A 24285-nucleotide genomic window follows, 5' to 3' on the forward strand; every position below is an offset into this window, starting at 1 on the left:
GGAACATCCAGACTGTTTCCCAAAGTGACTGACCTACTTTCCATTCCCACCAGCAGCGCACAGGTTCCAGTCTCTCCTCATCCCTCCTCAGCATCTGTTATTAACTGTCTTTTTGTTTATAGCCAGCCCCGTGGGCCTGAGGAGTTATCTCATTCTGGTGTTGATTTGCACGTCCCTGATGGCTAATGCTGTGTATCTTTTCAAGCGCCTAATGGTCCTTTGTGTATCTCTTTGGAGAAATGTTTATTCAGATCCTGTGCCCATTTAAAAAATTGGGTTATTTATCTCTTATTATTGAATTGTAGGAGTTCTTTACTAGTATATATTCTAGATGTAAATTCCTTATAAGAAATACTATTTGCAAATGTTTTCTCGTAGTCTGTAGGCTGTCTTTTCACTACCTAGGTGGTATTCTTTGAAAAACAAAAGTTTTTTGATTTGAGGAAGTTAATTTTTCTTTCGTTTCTAGTGCTTTTGGCATCCGGTCAGAGAAATCATTGCCTGATCCTAAGTGATGAAGATTTCCACCCATGTTTTCTTCTGAGAGATTTTTAGTTTTAGCTCTTAAATTTCAGTCTCTGATCTAGTAGGAGTTAGCTTTTGCATATGGTGTGAGTTAAAAGTCCATCCTCAATCTTTGCATGTGGGCACCCAGTCTTCCCAGCATCGGTTGTTGAAAAGACTGTTCTTCCCCTGGCACTCATGGGAAATCAATGGCCTGGAAATGGGGTTTTCTCTCTGGACTCTCAGTTCTCTTCCATCGATCTACATGTCTACCCTTCTGCCTGCCCTCGCTCTTCTTGCAGGAGTTTACAAAGCGGGCTTTGACCTAGACTTTTTTAAAAAAAATTTCTTTATTGATTTTAGAGAGGAAGGGAGAAGAGAGACAGAAATGTCAATGAGAGAGAATCATTGATCGGCTGCCTCCTGCACGCCCCCAACTGGGGATCAAGCCTGCAACCCAGGCATGTGCCCTTGGCCGGAATCAAACCTGGGACCCTTCGGTCCACAGGCTGATGCTCTATCCATTAAGCCAAGCCAGCTAGGGCTGACCTAGACTTTTAAAGATCGCTTGTTCTCTACCACAGAATTGCATTTTAGAACACTTTTAATAGACCACATCATAATTTTAAAATAATTTTAGAAATGTCTTCTAAGTTTGGTTCTAAAATGCCAAAGGCTTTACTCTGCTGCTTCAGGCTTAAATCCAGCAACTTCAACAGAATTTCAAACCCCGCACAGTTCATTTCCTTTATGTATAGTCATTGTTTACCCACCTTTTATACTCAGTTCCATCAAGTGGTCACACTGACTCGCCAGGTCCCTTCCTGCTTTTGATATATTTAAAGAAACTTTCACTCTGCCAACGCCGAGCAAGGAGCTCAGCAGGCCATGCTTTGTCTGCTGAACTGACTTGACTGCCCTTGAACTGCCACACATCTGCTGTCTTGTTCTTTTAACGAAGCGAGCATTCTGTATTTTCAAATAGGCCTGGTGCTCAAAATAACATGTTTTGCCATTGAGTTATATAGGGTTTTGATTCTAGGAACTGGTCTTTTTTTTAAAATCCAGGGCATGTCGTTTTCCTAGATATAAAGTATGTTTTATAATAGTCTTCCCATCACTTTGAGGATCTTAAATGTTTCTCTACAGGAAGGACACTTTTCTTCTGGGTTCTAGAAACTGCACCCTCCGTGTCCCTATAGGCCTAGGAGTGGCACCAACTCTGTGGTTACCAGCCCTCGGTGCTGTACCACCCGCCATGGCCCGTACCCACTGTGTAGGTCGTCTCCTTATTCAAACCACCCGCAATTATCCTAATTTGAGTGTGCCACCTGTTTTCTCTGGGACCCTTACTGATACAGTAATGCATAGGGAACTTCTTAGTTTGTTAGAAAGTGGGGAGGGAAACTAACATTTATTAGAGGCCCCGGCCACGACATTCATGCACTGGGGGGTGGGGGGAGTGTCCCTCAGCCGGGCCTGCACCCTCTCGCAGTCTGGGACCCCTTGGGGGATGTCCCACTGCTGGCCCAGCAGTGGGACATCCCCGGAGGTGTCCTTAGCGCTGCTGTGGAGGCTGGAGAGGCTCCTGCCACCGCCGCTGAGCTCACCAGCCATGAGCCTGGCTTCTGGCTGAGCGGTGCTTCCCCCTGTGGAGGCGCACTGAGGACCAGGGGGCAGCTCCTGCTTTGAGCGTCTGCCCCCTGGTGGTCAGTGCATGTCATAGCGACCAGTCATTCTGCCGTTGGGTCAATTTGCATATTAGGGTTTATTATATAGGCTTTCTTCCAGGTACTCTTCGAAAACACTCTCAGAGGGCAGAGGGAAAACAGCTTTTCCTTTCATTTAATTCTCACAGGAACCCTATCAATTCGTGGTACAGGTGTTTCAAGAGAAGCAGCTGAGGTTCAGAGAGATCTGGTCACCTATCCCAGCATCTGGCTCAGCGCTCATTTTCTTGTCTGCCTTGCTGGAAGGAAATTCATTCATCTTCCTAATGAATATAAATTATAAGAGAGAAAGATCCTTTAGTGGTTTCCTGTTACTGTCAGGACAAAGTCTAAAGTCCTTAACCTGCCGCTGATGATTTAGCATTCATTCATTCAGCCGGCTAACAGGTACTGAGTACCTGGTGTGTCGGGCTGTTCCCGGACTGCAGACAGGGCCGTGACCAAGGCAGACACACTCCCTGAGATCAGGGAGCTTATATTCTCAAGGGAGACAAGTAATAAATAAATAAATAAAATACATAGCTTATCAGACGGTCATAAATATTTTGGAGGAAAATAAAGCAAGGAAGGGGATGAGGAGTGTTAGGGGTTTACACCCATCTGAGTCCCATCAGTTCTTCCAACCCCAAAGCAAGCTTCCTTGCTTCTCTGAGAGGACGGAGAAAGTGCCCTGGGAAGCCAGAGGAGGCGGCATCAGCCCTGAAAAGAGGGCCCCCATTAGCTGGGGGTTAAGGTGGGAGAACAGGTGCAGGGGAGGGCATCACTCACTCTCCTCCAGCTCGTCTACATCAGAAAGCAGCCCCAGAAGCGTGCTTTTGGTATTGATTGAATTAACATTAACACTGAATTTCCCAGTTCGGATTATTCTATTGCCTTAAAACAAACAAACAAACAAGCACCCCCCCTCTCTCTTTTTGAACAGAATGCCCAGCGGGAAGGCAGAGAGGCACTGGCGCAGTTTGTGGTGGTTTTCCATGCGGGAGGCCGCGCGCTGCTGCGCTTTCTCTGGAACAACCACTGGATGTAAGAGGAGCGGACATCCGAGCTCTGCCGCCCCCTGCGCTGAGGACGAGCCCTGCACAGGTGGGAGGAAGGCCCTTCTCCGCCCCGTTTTCACCCTCACTGTTGGTTTATGCGGCTTCGTTGGAGAGCTGCAGGCTCACTGACCATTTGTCTGTTCAGAGCAACCGCCGTGCCATGTCTGCGAGTGCCCCACCTCGTGGTAGAGCCGCAGGCGCCCCCAGGAGGCTCTGCCAGGGCCCACGGGGCATCTGCTTCCCCAGGGAACCTGAGCCTCGTCCTCAAACCAGAGGTCACAGCAATGGACGCTTCTCCCTGGCCCTCCCTGGGTGCCCAGCCACCTGTTGGCCCCACTCTGGGTGCCCATGTCCAGATCCGCAGCACCTCGTTCTGCTCATTCCTTTCTGCCCACCCGTGTTCCCTGTCTTCCCCTTTTAGGAGCATTACAGGTGTTAAGGAAGTTTGTTGTTATACATTATAAGTTCTGTATATGGTTGAGTTATTTGTTATTTAAAAATGAAATAAATATTGTTTTATTGAGCATGAAACATCTTCGCATATGTCTTTTGTGAGGGAGGGATTCCACTTAGTCCGGCTCACCTGGGTTCATAATTTCATAGACTTTATTTTTTACTTTTTAAAATATATTTTTATTGATTTCAGAGAGGAAGGGAGAGGGAGAGAGAGATAGAAACATCAGTGATGATCATTGATGGGCTGCCTCCTGCACGCCCCCTACTGGGGATCGGGCCTGTGCCCTTGACCAGAATTGAACTTGGGGCCCTTCAGTCCACAGGCCGCCGCTCTATCCATGGGCTAAACCAGCCAGGCCATAGACGTTAGATCTTATGCAGCATCCACTTTGTCCTTCTGAAGGGAAACGCCCCCATTTTTTTAGTCTGCCTCATGCAGCGCCTTCTTCCATCATCACCGCGGTTTTGGCTGACATGGAACAGATCCTGAACTTCTTTCTTTCTTTTTTTACTATTCTGAACAGGTATCTAATCGTATGGTTAAACATGAAAACAATATTAAAAACTTGCAGTGAAAACCCTTCCTCTTATTTTCTATCTTGAATCTCAATTGTTTATTATATATCCTTTCAGATGCCACACACATACCACACACCACACATACCCACACCTCACACACACACACACACACACACACACACACACACACACACACCACATACCCACACACACCACACATACCCCCCCCCCCCCCACACACACACGGCAGTGTGCAATTCCGTGGTGCTGGGGTGCTGGGTGAAGGGTAGATGCACCTGTAACTGTGCTAGGTCCTGCCACTGCCTCCATGGGGTGGGGCCACTCTGTGCCTCAGCCTCTCCAGCAGATGATGCTGTTAAACTTTTGGATTTTTGTTAAATTAATGGGGTGGAAATGATCTCTCAGAGTAGCTTTAATCTGCACGGCTTTTATTAACGAGTGACTCTGAGCATCTTTTCCTGTGTTCAGGGGCCACTGGCCTTCTGTTTTCTGTGGATGCCCATCACACCCTTTGCTCATGCTCCTTGTATTTCCGGCCATGTTCTTAGGGGCGCTAGGAGCTCATGCCAGGCGGGGCTAAGCCTTCCTTACCCTGCACCCACCCCGGTGTGCAGCGGAAGGTTAAAGTTTCTCCCCTCCTTTTCTTCCGAGGGGTGGACGTTTGGGTTGCTTTAGTGCTTACAACCTCTCCGTTTCCCCTCAAGACGGAGGGAGCTGAGGCAGGTGCGCAGTGATGGGCAGGGGCGCATCGCCCGGGGCAGCCAGAGGCCTGGGGACAGGTCCAGGCGGTCACTGCGCTCTGTGGTCCAGGGTCTGGGGCTCTGCCGGCTACATGGCAGGCGGACAAAGTCACCCCCCCCCCCCCCCCCGGGAAGCACTGGTCTTGATGGAGCTGGAGCGGCCCCTCCTATCCATCCGCGAAGACGCACAAGACCCCAGCCCAGGACCAGGGGTCCCCTCAGCTCCCCAGACCCCGCAGAACCCCACTTTCATCTCCCTGGGAGCCGGGGCCAGGCTGCCCACAGGCTGCCCGCCACGGAGGGTGCGAGCAGGACCGACGCCTCCCGCGGAACCCAGCGCCCGGCTCTGCTCCCGCGGGGCCGCCCCTGCCCTCCCCCAACCCCGCCGGGGGAGTGGAAGCCGGATCCGCTCTTTCGTTTTCGTTTCCTGGAAGGACAGCGATTACCGAGCGCCCGGCGCCTGCTCCCCGGACCGAGCGCATACTCCCCGCGTCTGGAAGGAGATTTCCTCCCACGAGGCATTCCGTTCTCCAGCCGAGTTTGGGGTCGGGGAAGGGAGCGTCTGGCAGCGCGGCCGGCCGAACCGCCCTGGGGAAGCACAGCCCGGCGCCCCCGCCTCCACCTGTGATGCAGGTAAGAGCCTGGCGGCTGAGCACACCGCGCCCCTCTCCCCCACCTGCCCCCCCCCTCTCGGCCACCTAATTCCCACACTCATTTTATCAGTCCTTTCCCTGGCTGGAGTCTCACTTTCCAACACATTCCCCACCCTCACCACCCATCCTCACCGCCCTCACTCCCGCCTCACTCCCCTCCAGCCCCCACTCCTCTGGGTGCTGCCCCCTCCTCCCTTCTCCTCACCCTACACCAACCAGGTGTGACGTCTCTGGAAGTTTCTGCACAAGCCAGACCCGCACAGCTGACCCACGCAGCCACCGCAGGGCCCCTCTCTTTCTAGAGCCCCTCTCCATTTGCCATATTTCCCTGGGAGCCTCAGACCCGTCCAGGGGCGCTGGGCATCCTCCCACCTACGGGGCCTTTCTCTGCCCGCCTCTCTCCAAGCCCATTTCCATGTCTGAGCCGCACACTCCTCCCTGTCCCTCCTGGAGGCCAGAGCTCTCCCTCAGCGGCTCCCGTGGGCCTTTCCCCCCACGGGGGTCACAGGCCTGGGCTTCCGTCCTCTTGCTTGAAAGAGGGCGGAGAAGACAGGATCTTTCCAGAAGCCCTGGGCCAGCCCTAGGCTGCCAGCACCCTCCAGCCGGGCCAGCCCCCACCGCCCCTGAGGCTGGTGACCTGAGAGGCAGCACCAGCGGGGGCAGGATGCGGGCAGCCAGAGGTGGATGCGAACTACCCCGAAGGTGTTGCTGAACCCTCCTCTGCAGTGGCCAAGGCCTGCAGTTCGCTTTGCTGGCTCAGGTTCACAGCCTCTCACTGCAGATTGCCCTCCGCAGACACCACAGATGACTGTGCGGCTCCCTCAGGGCCTAGCGTGAGAAGTGACTTGGTTTCGCTTTCCCTTTTTGTGACTGGGCACAGGCCCCAAGGAGCCTCCTGCTTCTACAAAGCCCTGCGGCTTTCCATCCCCTCACCCCAGGAGGGAGCCACCCCTCCCTGGGGCCTAGGCTGATTGGAAAACTGTAAAGATACAGACGCCCCTGCTGGGACTTTGGGGTTCAGAAATGTAGCCTGTCGTTTTCTCTGTTGGAAATAGGACTTCATGGTTTGTTTATTTCTGAGTTAAGGCCTCTTTATCCTGGCCCCTCAGGCTCCCACTGAGTATGATTAGGCCTTCAGATTCCCAGCTCACAAGTCAGGACCAGGGCGGCCTCTGGTGGGTCAGGCACAGGCATGGAAAGCTGGCTGGGGAAGACGAATGTCTCAAGCGTCCGCTGCGTGCAAGATGTGAAGGGCATCACGAGAGGACACACAGGCCCCACCTCCACGACACACACACACGGAGATGGATGCTCCTTCCCTTTGGGAAACTCTTAACGCCTTTTGGGATGCGGAGCCTCCACCAGGCGCTCACCGCGGACTGCCTGGGTGTCTCCTCTCTAGGAGGGAGCGCTGGCCGGCTCTCCCGTGAGCCCCGCAGCAGCCACGCCACCTCCAGGCGCCCGGGCCCAGGCCAGATGTGACGCCCACGTGGACCTGCAGGGCCGGCGGGGCATCTGCAAGCTGCCAGGAAGACTCCGTGAGTAGAGGGGAGGGGAGAGGGTCGTGTTTGCCAAGGACACACGTGCAAGGCATGGACTTTCCTTATTTAAGCGTGTGATGTCCCTGCCTTTGCGGTTTCTTTGCTGGGCGTCTTTATTCCGTGGCGAGGAAGACAGAGGAGGCAAATGTGAATTCTCCCTGCAGGGAACACAGATGACGTGACCACGCTTGGGGGCGCCAGTCTCCTCACTGGGAAGGTGAGGGTTGGGGTCCGATGAGCAGTTGGGTCCCTTGCAGCCTGAAGACCAAGAGTTGTGGGGACGTTGCCAGTGAGGGAGCCAGACAGGGCTAACCAGTGAACAGCTGTACGTATATAGGATCCTGTTCTAAATAATTGCGTTTACTTTTTATTGTTACAAAAGTAGCATCTGCTTAGTATCAGAAATTGGGAACTGAGCGAGAAGCATAAGAAGAATATATATGGGACAGTCACATCCACCCCGAAATCCACGGGAAATGCACTGGGCACGGCCTTTCATTCCCTCCTCGGAGCGCTGCTCCTGCCCGAGGAGACTCAGAGCCGCGGGGCAGGCTGTGGACTAGCATTACGCTGCGTGGCCAGATTACTATGACCACCCCGTCAGTACTCCACTGACTTCCAAAAATACTGAATATTGGAAACTTCCTAAGCAAATACTCTGAAGGTTTTATTATTATTATTATTTGCATAACGAATTCACTTCATTGTACTGATGGGGTGGCCATAATAACCTGGCCACTCCGTGTATTTACGCCGTATTTCCCATAAGCACACGTTGAGGCTCACACCGCTCTCCCTGTCAAGGCGAGCACTTGGTCCTGATGATAATCTCCCGAGATGTTTAAATGCACGTCCTAAACTGGAAATCACGGAGTGCGGCTGGCTGGGGCGTGCGGGCTCTGTGATGGGCGGGGTCTGGGCGGCTGTGGGGAGGCACGTCTGACCACGTCCTGCTCGGGGCCCCGGGCTGGACACTGCTTTGTGGGCTCCACACCCTCGGACCTCCTGGCCACGGAGTGCTTTCGAGGCGCGGACAGGGCTGAGCAGGATGTGGGGAGGACTTCACCCGGCTGCCCCCCAAGGCCTCTGCCTCTGCTGCCTGGCATGAGTGATGGGGACAGAGCCTGTCTTCCCAGGGGAGGGGCAGGTGGGACCCAGGCCTGGGTGTGGGTGAGGGGCAGGTGGGCCCAGGCCTGGGTGTGGGTGAGGGGCAGGTGGGCCCAGGCCTGGGTGTGGGTGAGGGGCAGGTGGGCCCAGGTCTGGGTGTGGGTGAGGGGCAGGTGGACCCAGGCCTGGGTGTGGGTGAGGGGCAGGTGGGCCCAGGCCTGGGGCGTAGGCAGGAGAGAAGGCTCTGGTGTCTGGAGCGGCGGTGGAGGTGGAGGGATGTGGTGCTGTTTGGGGAGAAGGGGGGGTGGGGCTCTGTGAGGAATCTCTGTTGTTTCATTTTGTCCAGATGCCAACCCTGACCGGTAGCTTGGGCTCAGGGCTGCCTCCAGGGGGATGGATCCCTCGCCCCCCCCCCCCCCCCCCAGCTTTTCAAGCTGCCCTGACACAGGCTGAGTCAGGTGCAGAGTAGAGGCGCGAACTGAGGGCCGTGGCCGGGGCACAGCACCTTCTGTATCTCTCACCGCAGATTCCATGACTCATAAAAATATCAGACAGCGCGGTCTGGCCCTTAGTAAGCACCTAACAGTCTTCAAAGACAGGGGACCCGCACCCCAAGGAAGCAAACCGCTGACACCTAATGAGGGTTTGACTTTTCAGGTGCCGGGGTGATGTCAGCCCGATTCCTGCATTTCTGGAAGTTGGGTTTCTATCGCTGGGCATCTCCCTGACATTCATTCCCAGTCACCAGCCCCTCCCCGCTCCCCTCCGCTTCCACTGCAATCAGCAGGGCTGATTAGCCTCGGCAGGAAGGCGAACAAACAGAACAAACCTGGCTGAGCCGTGTGAGTCAGCACAGAGCCACGGCCCGCCCGCAGCTCACTGCGGTCACCTGCCCGACGAGACGTGCGGAGAGCAGTGGGCAGTCCACCCCGGGGACCACAGACGTCCTGACAGGACACGGCTGGGCGGAGGGATGCGGTTCACGGGCTCCGGAGTGACCTCAGCTCACAAAGGACACTCATGACTGTGTGTCCCTCTGACCGTGGGGAGAGAGGGGTGTCCCCTGTCAGGTCAGCCCGAGGCCGGGGTCAGGGGCAGCGGGGGCGGTGCCAGCCCTGTGACCACTTGCAGGCCCGGGCTGAGGTCACGGGAGCGAGTCTGGGAGGAAGTGATGCCACCTCCAGGGACGCTCGGGGGACTTTGAGAGCCGGCGGTTGTGGTGTGATCAGCAGCACAGCCTCCTGGTTGTGGCTCAGCCCCAGGAAGAGGCAGAGCGCCGCCTCCGCTGTCAGTGCCACAGGCAGAGGGTGGCATCTCTCTGCAGCTCCCTGGCCGGGAACGAGGGACAGGGGCCCCGGGCTCCAGCAGTCCTCATGCCCTGCTCAAGCGCCCATCCTCTGCTTACAGGAGGGCCCTGGGCAGTTGTGTTACTAGACGCGGCCCTAACACGGGCTCCCCGTCCGAGCGCGGGGCTCTCACTCCTTAATGGGGTTGCGAATCCCCTGGGCTCGGTGGGTCTCAGCTGGGGCCTGGCTCCTGCATCTCGAATAAACTCCCGGCGCTGCCGGCGCCGCGCCATTGCGGGACGTGCATCCGAGGACCTTGTCACGCAGCTCAGTCCTATCAGTGCTTTTCAGAGCGCTGGCCACGGCTCACCGAGGAGGTGAAAGGGGTGCTGTGGGGAGAGAGAGCTGGTTGGGTGGGGCTGGGGGTCTGGGAGGCGGTGGTCAGGGTGACCAGAGGCCTTTGGCCCTCCCTGTTTTGCTCAGCTCCCTCATTTCCATGTTTATGGAGCACCTACTCTGTGGCAGGCATTGCTCTCGGTGCTGGAGAGACAGAAATGGCTGAGACTGACAGAGTCTGTGCCTCACGGAGCTGATGTCCTAGTCGGGGTGCAGCGACTCCATGAGGAAAAACTAAGCTGTGTAAGGGCAGTGAGGGCCATACAGCTGCGGCGGGGGGCGGGGGGAGCCCCCATGTCCAGCCCTGTGTGCAGGTGGGGAGGGAGTGTTGACTCTTCAGGGAGACACCCGAGCCCTCCCGCCATGTGCTGGACAGGCAGTTCCTCCGGGGGCCCAGCCAGTCAAACCCAGATCTCTGTTCAGATCTGTCCAGGAGCCGGGAGCCGGCCACGCTGGGAATTCCCAGTGAGCAAGGCTTGGGGCAGGGAGAGTAAGGGGATACCTGCTGGAGTCTCGAGAGACAAAGATGGCTGGAGGGAAGGAACGGAAAACAGTGGATCCCTGCGAGAGAGGGAGGGAGAAGCCGAGGGAGGGAGAAGCCGTGGCTGGTCTGCAGGTTGGGCCCCAGGGGTGGGGGGTAGACTGGGAGGGAGACCCGTTAGGCCCATCCAGCCAGTAGGTCAGGGGGCTGCTGGGGAAGTCGGCAGCTGAGATACTGCACCAGCACCTGCCAGGCATTTCACACGTGTGACCTCGTCTAACACAGAGCTGCCTTGTCTGGAAGGCCTGCGCCAATGCCCGATGCGGGGCTGTAAGTGGCTTCCCTCGGCGTCCTCCCGACAGCCCCGCGTGGCTCGTGCCTTCTGTTCTTGCTTTGGCTGCCGAAGGCCGGTCCAGATGAGGAAACCGAGGCACGGTCATTTAGGTCCCATCGTTGACAGCTGGCCTGGCACCACATCGGTACTTGTTGTTTTCACTTTTACTTTTTTTAGGTGTCGTTTACATGCAGTCACGCGTGCTAATCGCAGTGTGCATGCGTATTTATGTAGTAAACACCGCGTGGCCACCACGTGCGTTCAGCTCTAGGCCGTTTCCGGGGCCCCCGAAGGTTCCCCGTGCCTCCTCCCAGGCACTGCCCCCCGGAGGGCGACGCCCTGGTTTCCCTCCCTGGAGGAGCTCTGTCTATTCTTGCTCAGTTTTGAGTCTGGCTCCCTTCCCAGCGTAGCATCCGTAAGCTTCACCCATGTGTCGTGAGTAGCACTGGGTTGTACTTTCTGGCTCATTACCGAGCAGCGTTTGTGCAGGACAGTATCACAGTCTGATCGTCCCTCCTCTGGCTGGTGGGATGTGGGATGTTTCCGGTTCCTGTCTGCTGTGCACGGAGCCCGGTGGACATTTGCATGTGTGTCTTTCAGTGGATGCGGTCACCGTGTCTCTTGGGTCTTTTCTTAGGAGTGGACCTGCTGGGCTCCCAACCTCTGTGCCACCCGGCAGCCCGGAGGGGCAGTGCCTTGTCCCACTCCACAGAGGGCGAGACTGAGGCTGAGAGAGGGTGAGTGCTGACGTGGCTAGTAAGGGGCTGAGCTGGAACACAAATCCTGAGTTTGAGGATTTGGCCCCAAGGTCTGTGGCTGACCCACTGCTTGGAACCTGGTCCTTTCCCAGGCGCCGGTCCTATTCGAAAGCCTTTGGCCTTAGTGACCTTTGAAAACATGGGGAACAAGAAGGCCCCTCTTCCTAAAAAAAAAAAATTTTTTTTTGTTTTTTTTATTGATTTCAGAGCGGAAGGGAGAGGGAGAGAGAGATGAAACATCAATGATGAGAGAGAATCATAAATCGGCTGCTTCCTGCACAGTCCACACTGGGGATGGAGCCCGCAGCCCGGGCATGTGTCCTGACCGGGAATCAAACCGTGACCTCCTGGTTCATTGACCGGGAATCAAACCGTGACCTCCTGGTTCATAGGTCCACGCTCAGCCACTGAGCCACGCCCACCGGGCAGGTTTCTCTTCTTGATCACAGGGCCGGACGTGCTGGCGGCAACGGGATGAAAGGCAAGGGTAGGTGTGAGACGGCACAATGAAAGCAAAACCAGATGAGGTGTCAGGAGCTGCTGCGGGCCGTGTGTGACCGCAGGGTCCTGGGAGACAGCTTGGCGGTCTGCTGCCCAGCTCTGTGGACCCGGGGCAGGACCATGTGTGGCTGAGAATGTCTGCAAGTTCCAGTGTCCCCTCTCACTGTGCTTGTAGTTTTTTCACGGAGGCTGAACAGCCGGGGGCGGGGGTGAGGAAGGTGGGGGAGGCGTGGAATCCATCCTCATGCTCTGGCCAAACACAGGAAAACGGGCCCCTCTGACTCAGGCATCACAGTTTCGAATTTTCAGACCGACAGCCTCAAACATCATGAACTAGGCAACGCTGCAAACAATGCAATTGCCAGTTGGCCCCGGAGCCCGGCAGTCCTGAGCGGCTGGGTGGCTCCGCCGGACACCTCCTGCGTGCCGCCACCTCGGCCCGAGTCTCACCCACCAGCTTCTTGTGTCGCACGCTGTCCCCCCAGGCTGAGCCCCAAGAGGCTCTCCGTTCCCATGCCCACCGGCGAGGCTCCTGCTCCGTACTCCTGCCAGGGGCAGGTGTCCTTAAAACGGCCTCCCATCCTTCCTCGGTTGCGCCCGGCCCTGACATCTAGTGGGTGGAAGCCAGGGAGCTGCTAAACCTTCTGCAAGCTCTGGACAGGCCCACAGCGGGAATTCTCAGGCCCGGAGCGTCGATAGTGCTAAGCAGTCCTGCTCCCCTGTGAACCGAGCTGAGATGTTTTGTCTTAAAAAAAAATTTAGAGACGCTCTTGACCTAGGATGGGCATTAGCTTTTTATCTGTGTTTTGCAAGTATTTCCCCGAAATCTGCCCTCTGTTAGCGTGGTTTCTCTTTGCCACACAGACAATAATGGATGTAGTCAAGTGTGTCTTTCACTTTGATGACAGCCTCTGGGCTTCCTGTCGAAGTTGAGGGCTCCCTGCCCGTGTTTGGTGCACATGGTTTCGTGTTTCTGCTTCTCTTGAGGTTTTCATTAGGCCTTATCGTCGGGAAGTGATTTTTGTGAACAGTGGGGGGAGGGTCCAAGTATATTTTCCACGCGGAGAGGCAGTTGTGGCTTCAGCATACCTTAAATGGACGATCCCTTCCCACCGAATGAAAACCCGCCTCTGTCCTGTTTTACTTTGCACACGCACACCGCCCTCCGGCTCCCGCTTCCTTTCCGATGATTCCTGTCAGTCTGGTTCAGTCCCATCACATCTTGATTACATGACTTTGTGGTATGTGGGCCAAAGGTCACCTGTCACCTCTATTCTTTCTTTTCTCCCTTAAGTAACTTTTTGGTCCACGTCAGACATTTATTCTTCCTTGTTACTCACTCTTAGTTCCCAAAATAAGGAAAGGAAAGCCTCTCCGTCCGTCCGTCCGTCCCCACTGGGCCGCGTTGCCGCCGACTGGGATTGTTATTAGATAGTCACTGCTTGTGGGGCCCCCTCCTGCCAGCCTCGCGCTGTGCCCTGCCCCCAGCAGTGCTTGTTTGATGTTGGCTGAACGAATGAACGAGTAGATGATGCACTTTCTTCTTTTTCTTTTTTAAATATATTTTATTGATTTTTTACAGAGAGGAAGGGAGAGAGATAGAGAGTTAGAAACATCGATGAGAGAGAAACATCGATCAGCTGCCTCCTGCTGGGGATGTGCCCGCAACCCAGGTACATGCCCTTGACCAGAATCGAACCTGGGACCCTTCAGTCTGCAGGCCGACGCTCTATCCGCTGAGCCAAACCAGTCAGGGCCTTCTTTTTCTTTTTAACATGAAAACTTTTATCTCTTCTGTTGTTTTGGGAGCAGGCAGTCAGAGGCTGGCTCCCTCTTTGTCACTGCAGGGTGCAGGGGGCAGGGGGGCGGGGGCTGGGGGTGGCTTTGGACAGTTTTTTTTTTCTCCGCTGCCTCCGTTCTCTTACCGTCACACTGGACCCGTGAGCCCCGAGCTCCTCCCGCTCTCATGGCCGGGGGTGCTAGAGGGACGAAGGGCAAAACACCAGGCGGACTCATCACGGGCACAGGGCCGGCCCCAGCACTGTCGGGGGCCCATGAAAACATGCCAATTCCTTTTGAAATCAGAAGGAAAAAACTTTTAGGTAGAAGAAAATGTTTTAATATACAACAGCATACTCACCTGATGCCGATGCAGCCATAAAATATAATAACAATTTTTAGTGGAGGAAGGGGCCTGAGCGAGCCGTGCTGTGCTGTGGGCCTGCTGAGCAGCCTGGTCAGGGAGGCAGTGTCGCCTCAGGCAGCCTGGCCAAGGCAGGGCAGAGCGTGGGGGATAAGAGGGCAGCGCTTGCTGGGGGCTGCCAGGGAGGAGACACCTGAACTGAAGGTGGGGGAGACTCCTCTGTCCCCCGGCTGTTCCCTGAGCAAACCCAGATCTGAGCTGTCTCCACGGAGTGGACGAGAACAGCAGCCACACAGACCTGGTTCTGCCCGGCTGGACCTCATGCTACTGTGGTCCCTAACCTCTGGGAGCCTCAGTTTCCTTATTTGGAAAACAGTAATACTAACGCCTTCTTTGCGGGGCTGGTTGGTCGTTCATACCATCATCCAGTATGTGTTTATCGAGCACCTACTATATTCAGGCCCTGTCCTGGAATACATGCAGCGTGCACACAGGGCCTGGCACAGAGCAGTTCCTCGTTACACATTTGTTGAATGAATAATTGGAACACAGGCTGGGGTGGTGGGTTGCGGGCACCACAAATAAATAAGTGAATACATAAAAAGTACATAGATGATGATAAACATATAGTCGTATCAAATGTAAAGTGCAATCCAAAGAAGGTAAGGTGCCAGGAAGGGGAAGAACAGGACACAATGACAGAGACAATGACGGTGTGGGAGCAGGACACCTGCTCAGAGAAGTGTTCAGGGTGGGCTTCTCGGAGGAGGTGGCATTTAAGCGAGGGCCCGCCCCCAGCCCACGTCCTGTGTTGCAGGGATCCAGCCGGCGCTCTGGAGCCGCGAGGACGTGCTGCACTGGCTGCGCTGGGCCGAGTGCGAGTACTCCCTGCAGCGCACCCGGGAGCGCGGCTTCGAGATGAACGGCCGTGCGCTCTGTATCCTCACCAAGGACGACTTCCGGCTCCGCGCGCCCGGCTCAGGTCTGGACACTCTCTGGCTTTCTCTAACCCCCTGGAAGCCCAGGTAGGCCTGGCAGGAGGTGGAGGGGCGTTGGTTGGAAGGTCCTGCTCACTCCCAGCGCCGAGGCCGCCCGCCCCTCTTTCCATAAATGTTTGCCAGGCGGCTCCCAGCCCGAGCTGGCCTGCAGCGAAGGACTGCATTTGGCGGTTGATTTCAGAGCCGCAGGCAGGCGTCTGTCCTGCCGAGCGCTGTCCCCTCCCAGCCCCTGTGGCCCTGTCTCCCCTGCCATCTCCAGCAGCACGCAGCCTGTGCGGGACGTGCCCCCGAGGGCCCGTGGCTGCGGGGAATGAGGCAGCGCACACGCAGCCTGGTCAGCAGCCCCCCGCCCCCCAGGTGACGTCCTGTACGAGCTGCTCCAGTACATCAAGACCCAGCGGCAGGCCCTGGTGTGCGGCCCTTTCTTCGGCAGGGCCTCCAGGCAGAAGATGCCCCGTGGGCACTGCCCCTGCCCCCAGCAAGGTGAGGCGCTCCCCTTGTTGCCAGGCTTCCTCGGGCAAGGGGCTGTTTGCACCGTCTGTTTCTTTCCCTCCTGATCTCTCCATGGAAACGGTTCTTGTCGGTCTCCAGGGCCCTGAACTTAGGGATGACCACACCCACTCCCCGTGGCCTCACGCAGCCTCCCACCCGGTGGGTTACCCTCTTCCCCGAACTCCTCCCGTGGCCTCTAGGACACCCCACCGGTCACTCCCTCAGTCTCCTGGTTTCTGAATGTTGTGGTTCCCGGGGCTTGGGGGGCCTCTTCCCTATCGACATGCAGACCTGGGTGGTCTCACCTCGTCTCGGGTGCGAAACACCATCTAGTGCCCATGACTCCATGTACACCCGGACCGCTCTGGACTCCAGACTTGAGCACCCACACTGCCTGCCCCGCCCCCACCGGGATGCCCACTCCAACAGCAGCTCAGCTCCTAAAGCGAACACCGCTCCCTGCCTCCCCCAGGTCTCCCCACCTCCTTCCCACTGCTCTGGCCAGAAGGTTGGATGCCATCTTTGACTGATTTCTTTCTCTCCCAACCTTGAACCTCCTCACGGGTCTCCTCGCTCCTACGCTTGACGTCCTAGGGTCTGTTCTCAACAGAGCAGCTGGAGAGAATCGTTACTTAGGTCATGTGACTTCTCTGCTGAGAACCTTCCAATGGCTCCCACCTCACTTGGAGTCAAGGCCACAGTCCTTACCAGTGGTTCTCAACCTTCTGGCCCTTTAAATACAGTTCCTCATGTTGTGACCCAACCATAAAATTATTTTCGTTGCTACTTCATAACTGTAATGTTGCTACTGTTATGAATCGTCATGTAAATATCTGATATGCAGGATGGTCTTAGGCGACCCCTGTGAAAGGGTCTTCGACCGCCAAAGGGGTCACGACCCACAGGTTGAGAACCGCTTCCTTACACTGACCTCTGACCCTCGGCCGCCCCTCTCCTCCTCGCTCACGCTGCTACAGCCACACTTCCTCAGGCCTTCGCACTCGTTCCCTCTGCCTGGCATTCCCTTCTCCAGGTGCCAGCAGAGCCCACCCCTCTGCCTCCTCAGTGTCTGCTCAAGTGTCAGCGTGTCAGTGAGGCCTGACCAGCACGCACCTGCACCTGCCCGGGGTTTCCCACCTGCCTCCTGGTGCTTTGCTTTCACACACCCACATAGTACCTACTGTTTCTATTTCCTTTTTAATTTTTTAAAAAATATATGTTATTGATTTTTCACAGAGAGGAAGGGAGAGGGATAGAGAGTTAGAAACATCGATGAGAGAGAAACATCGATCAGCTGCCTCCTGCACATCTCCCACTGGGGATGTGCCCGCAACCCAGGTACATGCCCTTGGCCGGAATCAAACCTGGGACCTTTCAGTCTGCAGGCCGACGCTCTATCCACTGAGCCAAACCGGTTTTGGCAATTTCCTTTTTAATTTTAATCATCTATCTCCTTTCACCCCCAACTAGAATGTAAGCTCACGAGGCAGGGGCTTCTTGGGGTTCAGTGATGTGTCCCCAAGATTCTAGAACTACGCTGGCTCCTAGAAGGCTCCCAATCAATGCTGATGGGGTGGGTGGAGAAGACACTGGACTGAGGTGCAGGGCACCTGGGCTGTGGGCCTGGCTTTGTGAACAAGGTTGCGGGTGCGGGAACAGGTCTGAGAGAGGAGTCACGTGTCTAGAGCTGGGTTAGCAGCGGGGCTGTCTGGCTCTCACGCACGCCATCTGGCACCGGGGCTGGACGCAGGGAGACCACCAGCGGTGCTGCCCCTCGGGGTTCCCGGGCGTGCCGGTAAGGGGGCCTGGGCTGGGAGGCTCTGTCCCATAGCATCACCGGTGCTCATTTGCTTGCAGAGGGGACCAGGCCCTCTCAGGTGGCCCAGGGAGGCCTCCTGCAGCAGCCACCCGACCTGGAGCTTACCAACTCCTGGAGCCGCCTGGATGCCCCTGGCCTGGCCAGGTGGCCCCCCGGCAGGGAGGAGGCCCTCAGCTTCCCTCTCCGTGGGGAGCTCAGCTGTAGGGCAGAGGGAGTCTGCTCCTTCCCCACGAGGCCGCAGGCCCCCGTCGACGGCAGGATTGATGGCAGGATCGCAGGTGGGTAGGGGGCTGTGTTCTGGGGGATGAGAGGGTCCGTGAGGATGGGCGTTAGAAAGGCGCTCTGGCTTTGCTCTGTGGGATGAGAGGGTCTGTGTGTGCTGGGCGGTAGGGATGTGGGTGACTGCCCTGTGTGCTGGCCACAATCTGGTCACAGCGAGCGGTGCCGCCCAGGATTGCCAAGCCCACCGCATCTCCAGAGCAGAGACAGTTCCGCCAGTCACACTCAGGCAGTTGGTCAGGTGCGCATTAAACACCTTAGTTACTTTTAGGGGGATGAGAAAAGATAAGCCAAAGAACCTATATACTTATATGCATAGCCCGTGGACACGGGCAGTAGGGGGGGTGAAGATCGGGGGGTGGGGGTGGGTAGGGGCTGGGAGGAGGGGGTAAAGGGCAGAAATTTGGAGATATCTGTAATACTATCAACAATACAAATATATTTTTAAAAAACCCTTATTTACTTTTAAATAGTTGAGCACTTACTAGGTGCCAGGCACGGCTCTTTCTTTAATCCCACAGGAGCCCTTGAGGTTGGTATTATTATTAGCAACAGTCACAGACAAGGGAAATGGGGCACAGAGAGGCCGAGTGACTTTCCCGTGTTTGCACAGCAGTAAGTGCAGAGCTGGGCTGTGAAGCAGGCGGTCTGGCTCCAGAGCCCGAGCCTACAGGTGACACGCCTCCATTTTACACTTGTTAAAGGAGTGACCAATGGGCAGGCAAGCAGACAGACTGACCGATAAGCACCAAAGGGTGTTTCTAGCCATAGTGGGGCCACTATACTTATTCTAAGACACCACTGAGGCAGAAGAAGCATGGCTTCTGGTTTGGAAATGCCTGGGAATCTCTGAAACACAATTATTTTATTTAAAACATATATATATAATTAGAGGCCTGGTGCATGAATTCATGCACCAGTGGGGTCCCTTGGCCCGGCCTGTGGGATTGGGCTGAAACCAGCTCTCCAACATCCCCCGAAGGATCCCGGATTGCGAGAGGGCACAGGCCAGGCCAAGGGACCCCACTGGTGCACGATCAGGGCCAGGGAGGGACGGTGGGAGGGCTCCAGGGCATGTCTGGCCCATCTTGCTCAGTCCCAATCGACCAGACCCCAGCAGCAAGCTAACCTACCAGTCGGAACATCTGCCCCCTGGTGGTCAGTGCACCTCATAGCAAGCGGTTGAATGGCCTTAGCATGTCATTAGCATATTACGCTTTGATTGGTTGAACAGACAACCAGACACTTAGCATATTAGGCTTTTTATTGATTTCAGAGAGGAAGGGAAAGGAAGGGAGGAGAGATAGAAGCATCAATGATGAGAGAGAATCATTGATTGGCTGCCTCCTGCACTCCCCCTACTGGGGATTGAGCCTGCAACCCGGCATGTGCCCTGACTGGGAATCGAACTGTGACCTCCTGATTCATAGGTTGATGCTCAACCACTGAGCCACCGTGGCCGGACCACAATTATTTGATTTTAAAAATAATAATGGCTTAACATTCTTTGAGCACTTACCTTGTGCCAGACAGCGTGCTAAGGCTCTGTTTTGGTTTTATCTGTTGTGTTCTTTCATGCTCCCATCAGGCCCTGAGAGCAAACTGGCCTGGAGGCCCAGGTAGTGGGCCTGGAGCTGCGGGTGCTCCCGGGCCCCCCTGCTGCTTGCCCTCCTCGATGGCACATGCGTGTCCTGAATCTCCCTTCGGATGAGGGTGGATGTTAGCACCTGATTTAACAGAGTCCAGGGGCTGAGTGACTGGGCCAGGGGCAGACAGGACCTGGAAGCCGCCTGCCCCAGGGAAGGGCCCTGGCTTTGGTGTCTGCAGAGCTGGGTGAGAGTCTGCCTGCCTCTCTGAGCCCATTGCCTCATCTCTTCCTGGGGATGAAGAGAACACCCCCTAGAGTTAGGATGATTGAATGGGACAACGAGTAATGGCGCCCCAGTTCTGCTAACACCGCCGTCGTCTCCATCCTGCTGCACGCTGGGCCCCAGCCTCGCGGGCCCACAGCGCCTTCCTCGTGCCGGTCCTCACAGCGCCAGGAAAGCAGCCCGCACCCTGTGCTCCATTGCAGACTGCCGGCTGCTGTGGGACTACGTGTACCAGCTGCTCTCCGACACCAGGTACCAGTCCGTCATCAGGTGGGAAGACGAGAGCGCCAGGACCTTCCGAGTCGTGGATCCCAACGGGCTCGCCAGACTCTGGGGAAACCACAAGGTGAGCCTCAGCCAGCGGGCGGGAGGCCTCACCTTACCCAGAAGCGAACGGGGCAGGGGTCAGAGCGGACCCTCAGCACTAGGGCTCCGTCCTTACCTGGGGGGCTCAGTAGCAGCTCCAGGAAGTGCTGGGGTCCTTCTACTTTGGGAGATCCTGAAGGACAGACAGCGGCTTCCTGAGGAGGGGACTGGCCCTGGAACTTGGGATCTTGCCTTCTCACCACTTGCTCCCACCTTTGCTTAGCACGGGGACCTTTCAGAGCACGTTCACATGAGTTGCCCGTCGGATGCCGTGGGGTGGGCGGGCCGGATGGGAGCCAGGTTCCCTGGGGGAAGCCGGGACGGGAGCCAGGTCTCGTCTGCCGTCGGGGCTGAAGGCCCGGGAAGGGCTGAGACCAGCATTCCCAGCGCGAGGAGTGCCCACACCTAAATGGGTGTCTGCAGGGGATTCCAGGAACTAAGGACTTATTTTAGTAAGAATCAGGATTAAAAAATCTATCATGTCACTCATGATTTACAGTGGTGATACACAGCAAGTGTCCTTGTCTATAAATTAATTCACTTAAGTAAAAAATGGAGTCTTTTAAAGAAAACTATTAATAATAACAATAATTTGCAATACGTAGCATTCCTTAAAAGGGCATAGCATTTGATTGGCAGGCACTGCTCTGAGGGTTATATTTTACTAACTCATTTATTTACTCTCACAGCAGCCTCGTGAGGGCAGGGAGGTATCAGACGGGGAAACTGAGGCACGGATTGGTTTATCAACTTGTCCAGGGGTCTGCAGCCAGGAGGTGGCGGGGCAGGGACTTGAACGCAGACTGCAGCCCTGCACTCCTCTCTGTTTTGTGGCCTCTCAGGACGGCCGGTGGCTGGAAGGGTGCGAATGACTGAAGTTTGGATGTGCTCTTTGGCCCAACCCCTGCACAGTACAGGGGAGCAACTGAGGCTCAGAGAGTAGTACGTTCATTTAATGAGCACAGACTACATGGCAGGCACCGTGCTAAGTATTCTCGCGGATTAGCAAGTTCATCCTTACCACAAACCTGTGAGACGGATGTCCTCGTCCTCATCTCATAGCCGGGCACACGGGTTCAGAGACGTGACACCAGTCCAGCCACTTCGCCCTGCTCGGCGCTGCCCGCCCTGCGGAGAGAGGAAAACGTCCCCTGGCCGAAGTCACTCGGCCCCTTGCCAGGCCGTCTCTATGATTACGTCGCCAGCTCCATGTATATTTATTTGTTATTGCCGGTGACATTCGCTGTTTAAGAGCTTCAGGTGGCCCGCTCCTGCCCCCCCCCCCCCCCCAGTTCTCAGCCAGGCAGACGAGAGATCCGCCCCAATGTGTCTCCCCCGCCGCCCCCTGCCTTCCTCCTTCCAAACTCAAGAGAAAGCCCTCAGAACCCTGGCTGCTCCCTTCCAGGCGTGGGAACCATGGGAGCCGAGGCCTGGGAGGGGCAGGTGGGGAGTGGGGGTGATGTGGCTGCTTTGCCCCCCAGAACCGCGTGAACATGACCTACGAGAAGATGTCGCGCGCCCTGCGCCACTACTATAAGCTGAACATCATCAGGAAGGAGCCGGGGCAGAAGCTCCTGTTCAGGTGGGCAGCCTGGGCCCAGGGTCCCGGGAGGCGGGGGCGCTGGGGGGGCAGGAAGCCCCGCGGCGGGCAGCGGCTGACTGCGCTGGGGCCCGACTCCAGGTTCCTGAAGCTGCCCGGGAAGACGGCCCCGGAGCAGGGCAGCCGCCCGCAGCAGCGGCAGCGCCGGGCGCAGGGCCAGGCCGGCTTCAAGGCGGACGTGCTGGCGGTCTCTCCGTGAGGGCACGACCCAGGCCCTGGGCAGATGGGACAGAGAGGAGTCTCTCGTGAGGGCGGCGAGCTGCACGCCTCCGCCCTCCTCCCCGGGCAGCAGGGACGCCCGGCTGGTGCACTTCGGGACCTGCTGTCGGGGACCTCAGAGCCGCCTGAGGACCTGAGCTGTGAGGACTGGGAGGCTCGCCCAGGACATCGTGGGCCAGGCGGGGCCACCGGCATGAGCTCTCCCGGCCTTGCCCCTGGCTACCTGCCCAGCGAGGGAGGGTACCGGCGCTGAGGGCATCCAGCCCCACGCCTCCAGGTCACAGAGGGAGCGGCCCCAGCCTCAGCTCGCCCATCAAGGGCGTGTGCTCCCCGCAGGGCTCCTCTATGAACCGACAAAAGGATGGCTGCTCGGTCAACCTTTGGGATAATGACAACGATGGTACCTGGCATTTAAGTGCTCCCTGTGCAGGCCTTGCGCTCAGGGTCCTGCCTACATGTCATCTCGTTCAGTTCCCACGCCACCGTGAGGTTTAGAGGTCTGGGCACAGGCAGACCTGCAGAGCGGGGTGTCCCCCGAGCCCAGTGCTGCTGCTTCCCGTCAGTGACTGCGAGGGTCTCGGGCCTGAGGCTTGGCCCTGCCTCTCTGCCTGCGTCTCCGCGACAATCTCTGTCCGCAGTGTTGAGTCTTTGGTGACGGCGACTGTGGCCCAGTGGAAACGGCCTCCCGTCCGCGCCTGGGCCCCTGTGCGCCTGCCGTACCTGCCAGGTGGCTTTGGGCAAGTTGTTCCACCTCGGGGACCGCAGGTTTCTCATCTGCAAGGTGGGGGCGCTGCCCTGGCTGGCCCTCGGGGTAGTGGAAGCTCCGTAAGACCATACCTGTGAGTGCCCGCAGGTGCCTGCTCCGCAGCGCTTACTCCGGTCACCGTCACTGTCACCGTCAGCCCTGCCAGCCGAGAGCTGCTCTCAGCACAGGCCTCTGAGCTGCTGGGCCAGCCTCCCTCTGCAGCCCCCAGTCCCGCTGGGCTCCTGGAGGTCCGAGCCTCCCCCTGCACCGGAAAGCGAAGGGAGCGTTTTCACTTCATGAGAAACAGAACGTGGATCTGCACCTTCTTTCTGGGGAGGAGGAAACCACCGAGCCTCTTGCCTCCAGCAGGTCAGAAAGCCCGTCTGCGGAACCCGAGTCACCGCAGGTGGAAGTCCTCAGGACTTTGGGCCTCAAAGCTGGGACGCTCACGAGCAGGGAAACACCCGCTGAGTCCGTCAGGGGCTCTGACAGTTCCACCCCCCAAAGGGCCAGGCAGGGCGTCCTGGCCCTCCCGTCTGCCCTGGGACTGTGCTGTCTCCTGACTCCGGCCGGGGATGCACCTCACGTCCCCTCCCCCCCCCCCTTCCCGTAGCCTTTCTCATCATCCCCAACCAGAACTGCATACCTGGGGCGGGAGGGATTCCCCCAGCCGCTCCCTTTATAGATCACACAGCTGAGGCCAGAGACGGGGTGACTTGCCAGCTCCGCCTGCTGCCCCTCATGTTGCCTCATTTCTTCTGGCCTCACATCTTTTTCATGGACCCAAGATGCCGAGGTTTAGACAAGGAGTTAGGGTGCTGGCATTGGCCTGCTGGTGTGTCAATGGTTGAAAACACCTGCGTATCCTAGGGGCTGTGTCTCCGCCCAGGGCGATGACTCTCACCCACACTGGGACTCTCGGGGCCAGGAGTGGGCCCTGGGCTTGGGCAGCGCTCACCACCCCAGACCCCGGATCCCTGGGCTCTCCGCTCGGCCCTGCGCTCAGCGCCACCCTCTCCCCATCTCCCCCGGCACGTAGGCTGTGCTCAGGGAGGAACACCTGGGTGCAGGAGCAAAGGGGTTCTCCAGCCCTTCCTTCCAGGGGCATGAATTGAGCACCTGCTGTGTACCTGGCATCAGGTGAGGCTCTGGGTCTACCTCCACTTTTTACAAGTTAGATTCCTGGAAGGCCGTGGGTCACTGAAAACAACACATGTCAAAGGGGACTTCCTCACACGTAATCTTAACAAGCAGGAAGTGCATCCTCATGGTGTAATAAAGCAGACAGCCCTCCTTTTTAGGGGCCAGGTTACATGAATGCCAGCAGTAAATAAAGAGTTTATGAAAAAAGTGGTATAGTAAGAAGTTAGTGAAATAAATTATACAAGTCACTGTCTCCATCCAGTGAAACCATTTACAGCAGGGGTCCTCAAACTTTTTAAACAGGGGCCAGTTCACTGTCCCTCAGACCGTTGGAGGGCCGGACTACAGTTTAAAAAAAAACTATGAACAAATTCCTATGCACACAGCAGCGGCAAAAACACCCGGCGGGCCGCATGTGGCCCGCGGGCCGTAGTTTGAGGACCCCTGATTTACAGCATTAACCCTTGCACTTCTTGACACAGATTCTTTATTATTATTACAGTGGGGCCTTGACGTACAAGCGTCCCGACTAACGAGTTTTTCGAG

At 56.7% G+C, this 24285-nt stretch overlaps 2 protein-coding genes across 6 annotated transcripts in view; both read left to right on the plus strand.

Moving 5' to 3' along the window:
* PXT1 (peroxisomal testis enriched protein 1) overlaps positions 1 to 3853 on the plus strand; it is a 72457-nt gene extending 68604 nt beyond the window's left edge. The window contains exon 4 of the mRNA XM_059701881.1: positions 3157 to 3853. Within this exon, the coding sequence (XP_059557864.1) occupies positions 3157 to 3261 (105 nt within the window). The 3' untranslated portion in view covers positions 3262 to 3853. The remainder of the gene's footprint in view (positions 1 to 3156) is intronic.
* A 1366-nt stretch (positions 3854 to 5219) lies between these two features.
* Positions 5220 to 24213, plus strand: ETV7 (ETS variant transcription factor 7). 5 transcript variants are annotated; one of them, XR_009453523.1, is made up of 9 exons: positions 5230 to 5640; positions 7063 to 7198; positions 15025 to 15189; positions 15563 to 15688; positions 17555 to 17794; positions 19870 to 20012; positions 21514 to 21614; positions 21714 to 24000; positions 24179 to 24213. XR_009453523.1 is itself a non-coding variant. In XM_059701845.1 (8 exons), the coding sequence occupies exons 1-8, from the start codon at positions 5635 to 5637 to the stop codon at positions 22198 to 22200; spliced, it is 930 nt and encodes a 309-aa protein (XP_059557828.1). In that variant the 5' UTR covers positions 5227 to 5634; the 3' UTR covers positions 22201 to 24187. The 5 variants fall into 5 exon arrangements, 4 of the variants coding, with proteins under 4 accessions (XP_059557827.1, XP_059557828.1, XP_059557829.1 ...); XM_059701845.1 differs by having other exon boundaries at positions 5227 to 5640; positions 22188 to 24187; XM_059701842.1 differs by having other exon boundaries at positions 21714 to 24187.
* Positions 24214 to 24285: the final 72 nt, after the last annotated feature.

Source organism: Myotis daubentonii, chromosome 6 (genome assembly GCF_963259705.1).
Source record: "Myotis daubentonii chromosome 6, mMyoDau2.1, whole genome shotgun sequence".
Taxonomy (NCBI): Eukaryota; Metazoa; Chordata; class Mammalia; order Chiroptera; family Vespertilionidae; genus Myotis; species Myotis daubentonii.

Excerpts from the sequence above, each read along its gene's own strand:
- ETV7 (XM_059701842.1), top strand. Across the intron at positions 7,199-15,024 it reads CAAGCTGCCAGGAAGACTCC|GGATCCAGCCGGCGCTCTGG; the intron begins GTGAGTAGAGGG and ends CCTGTGTTGCAG. Across the intron at positions 15,190-15,562 it reads GCTCCGCGCGCCCGGCTCAG|GTGACGTCCTGTACGAGCTG; the intron begins GTCTGGACACTC and ends CCCGCCCCCCAG.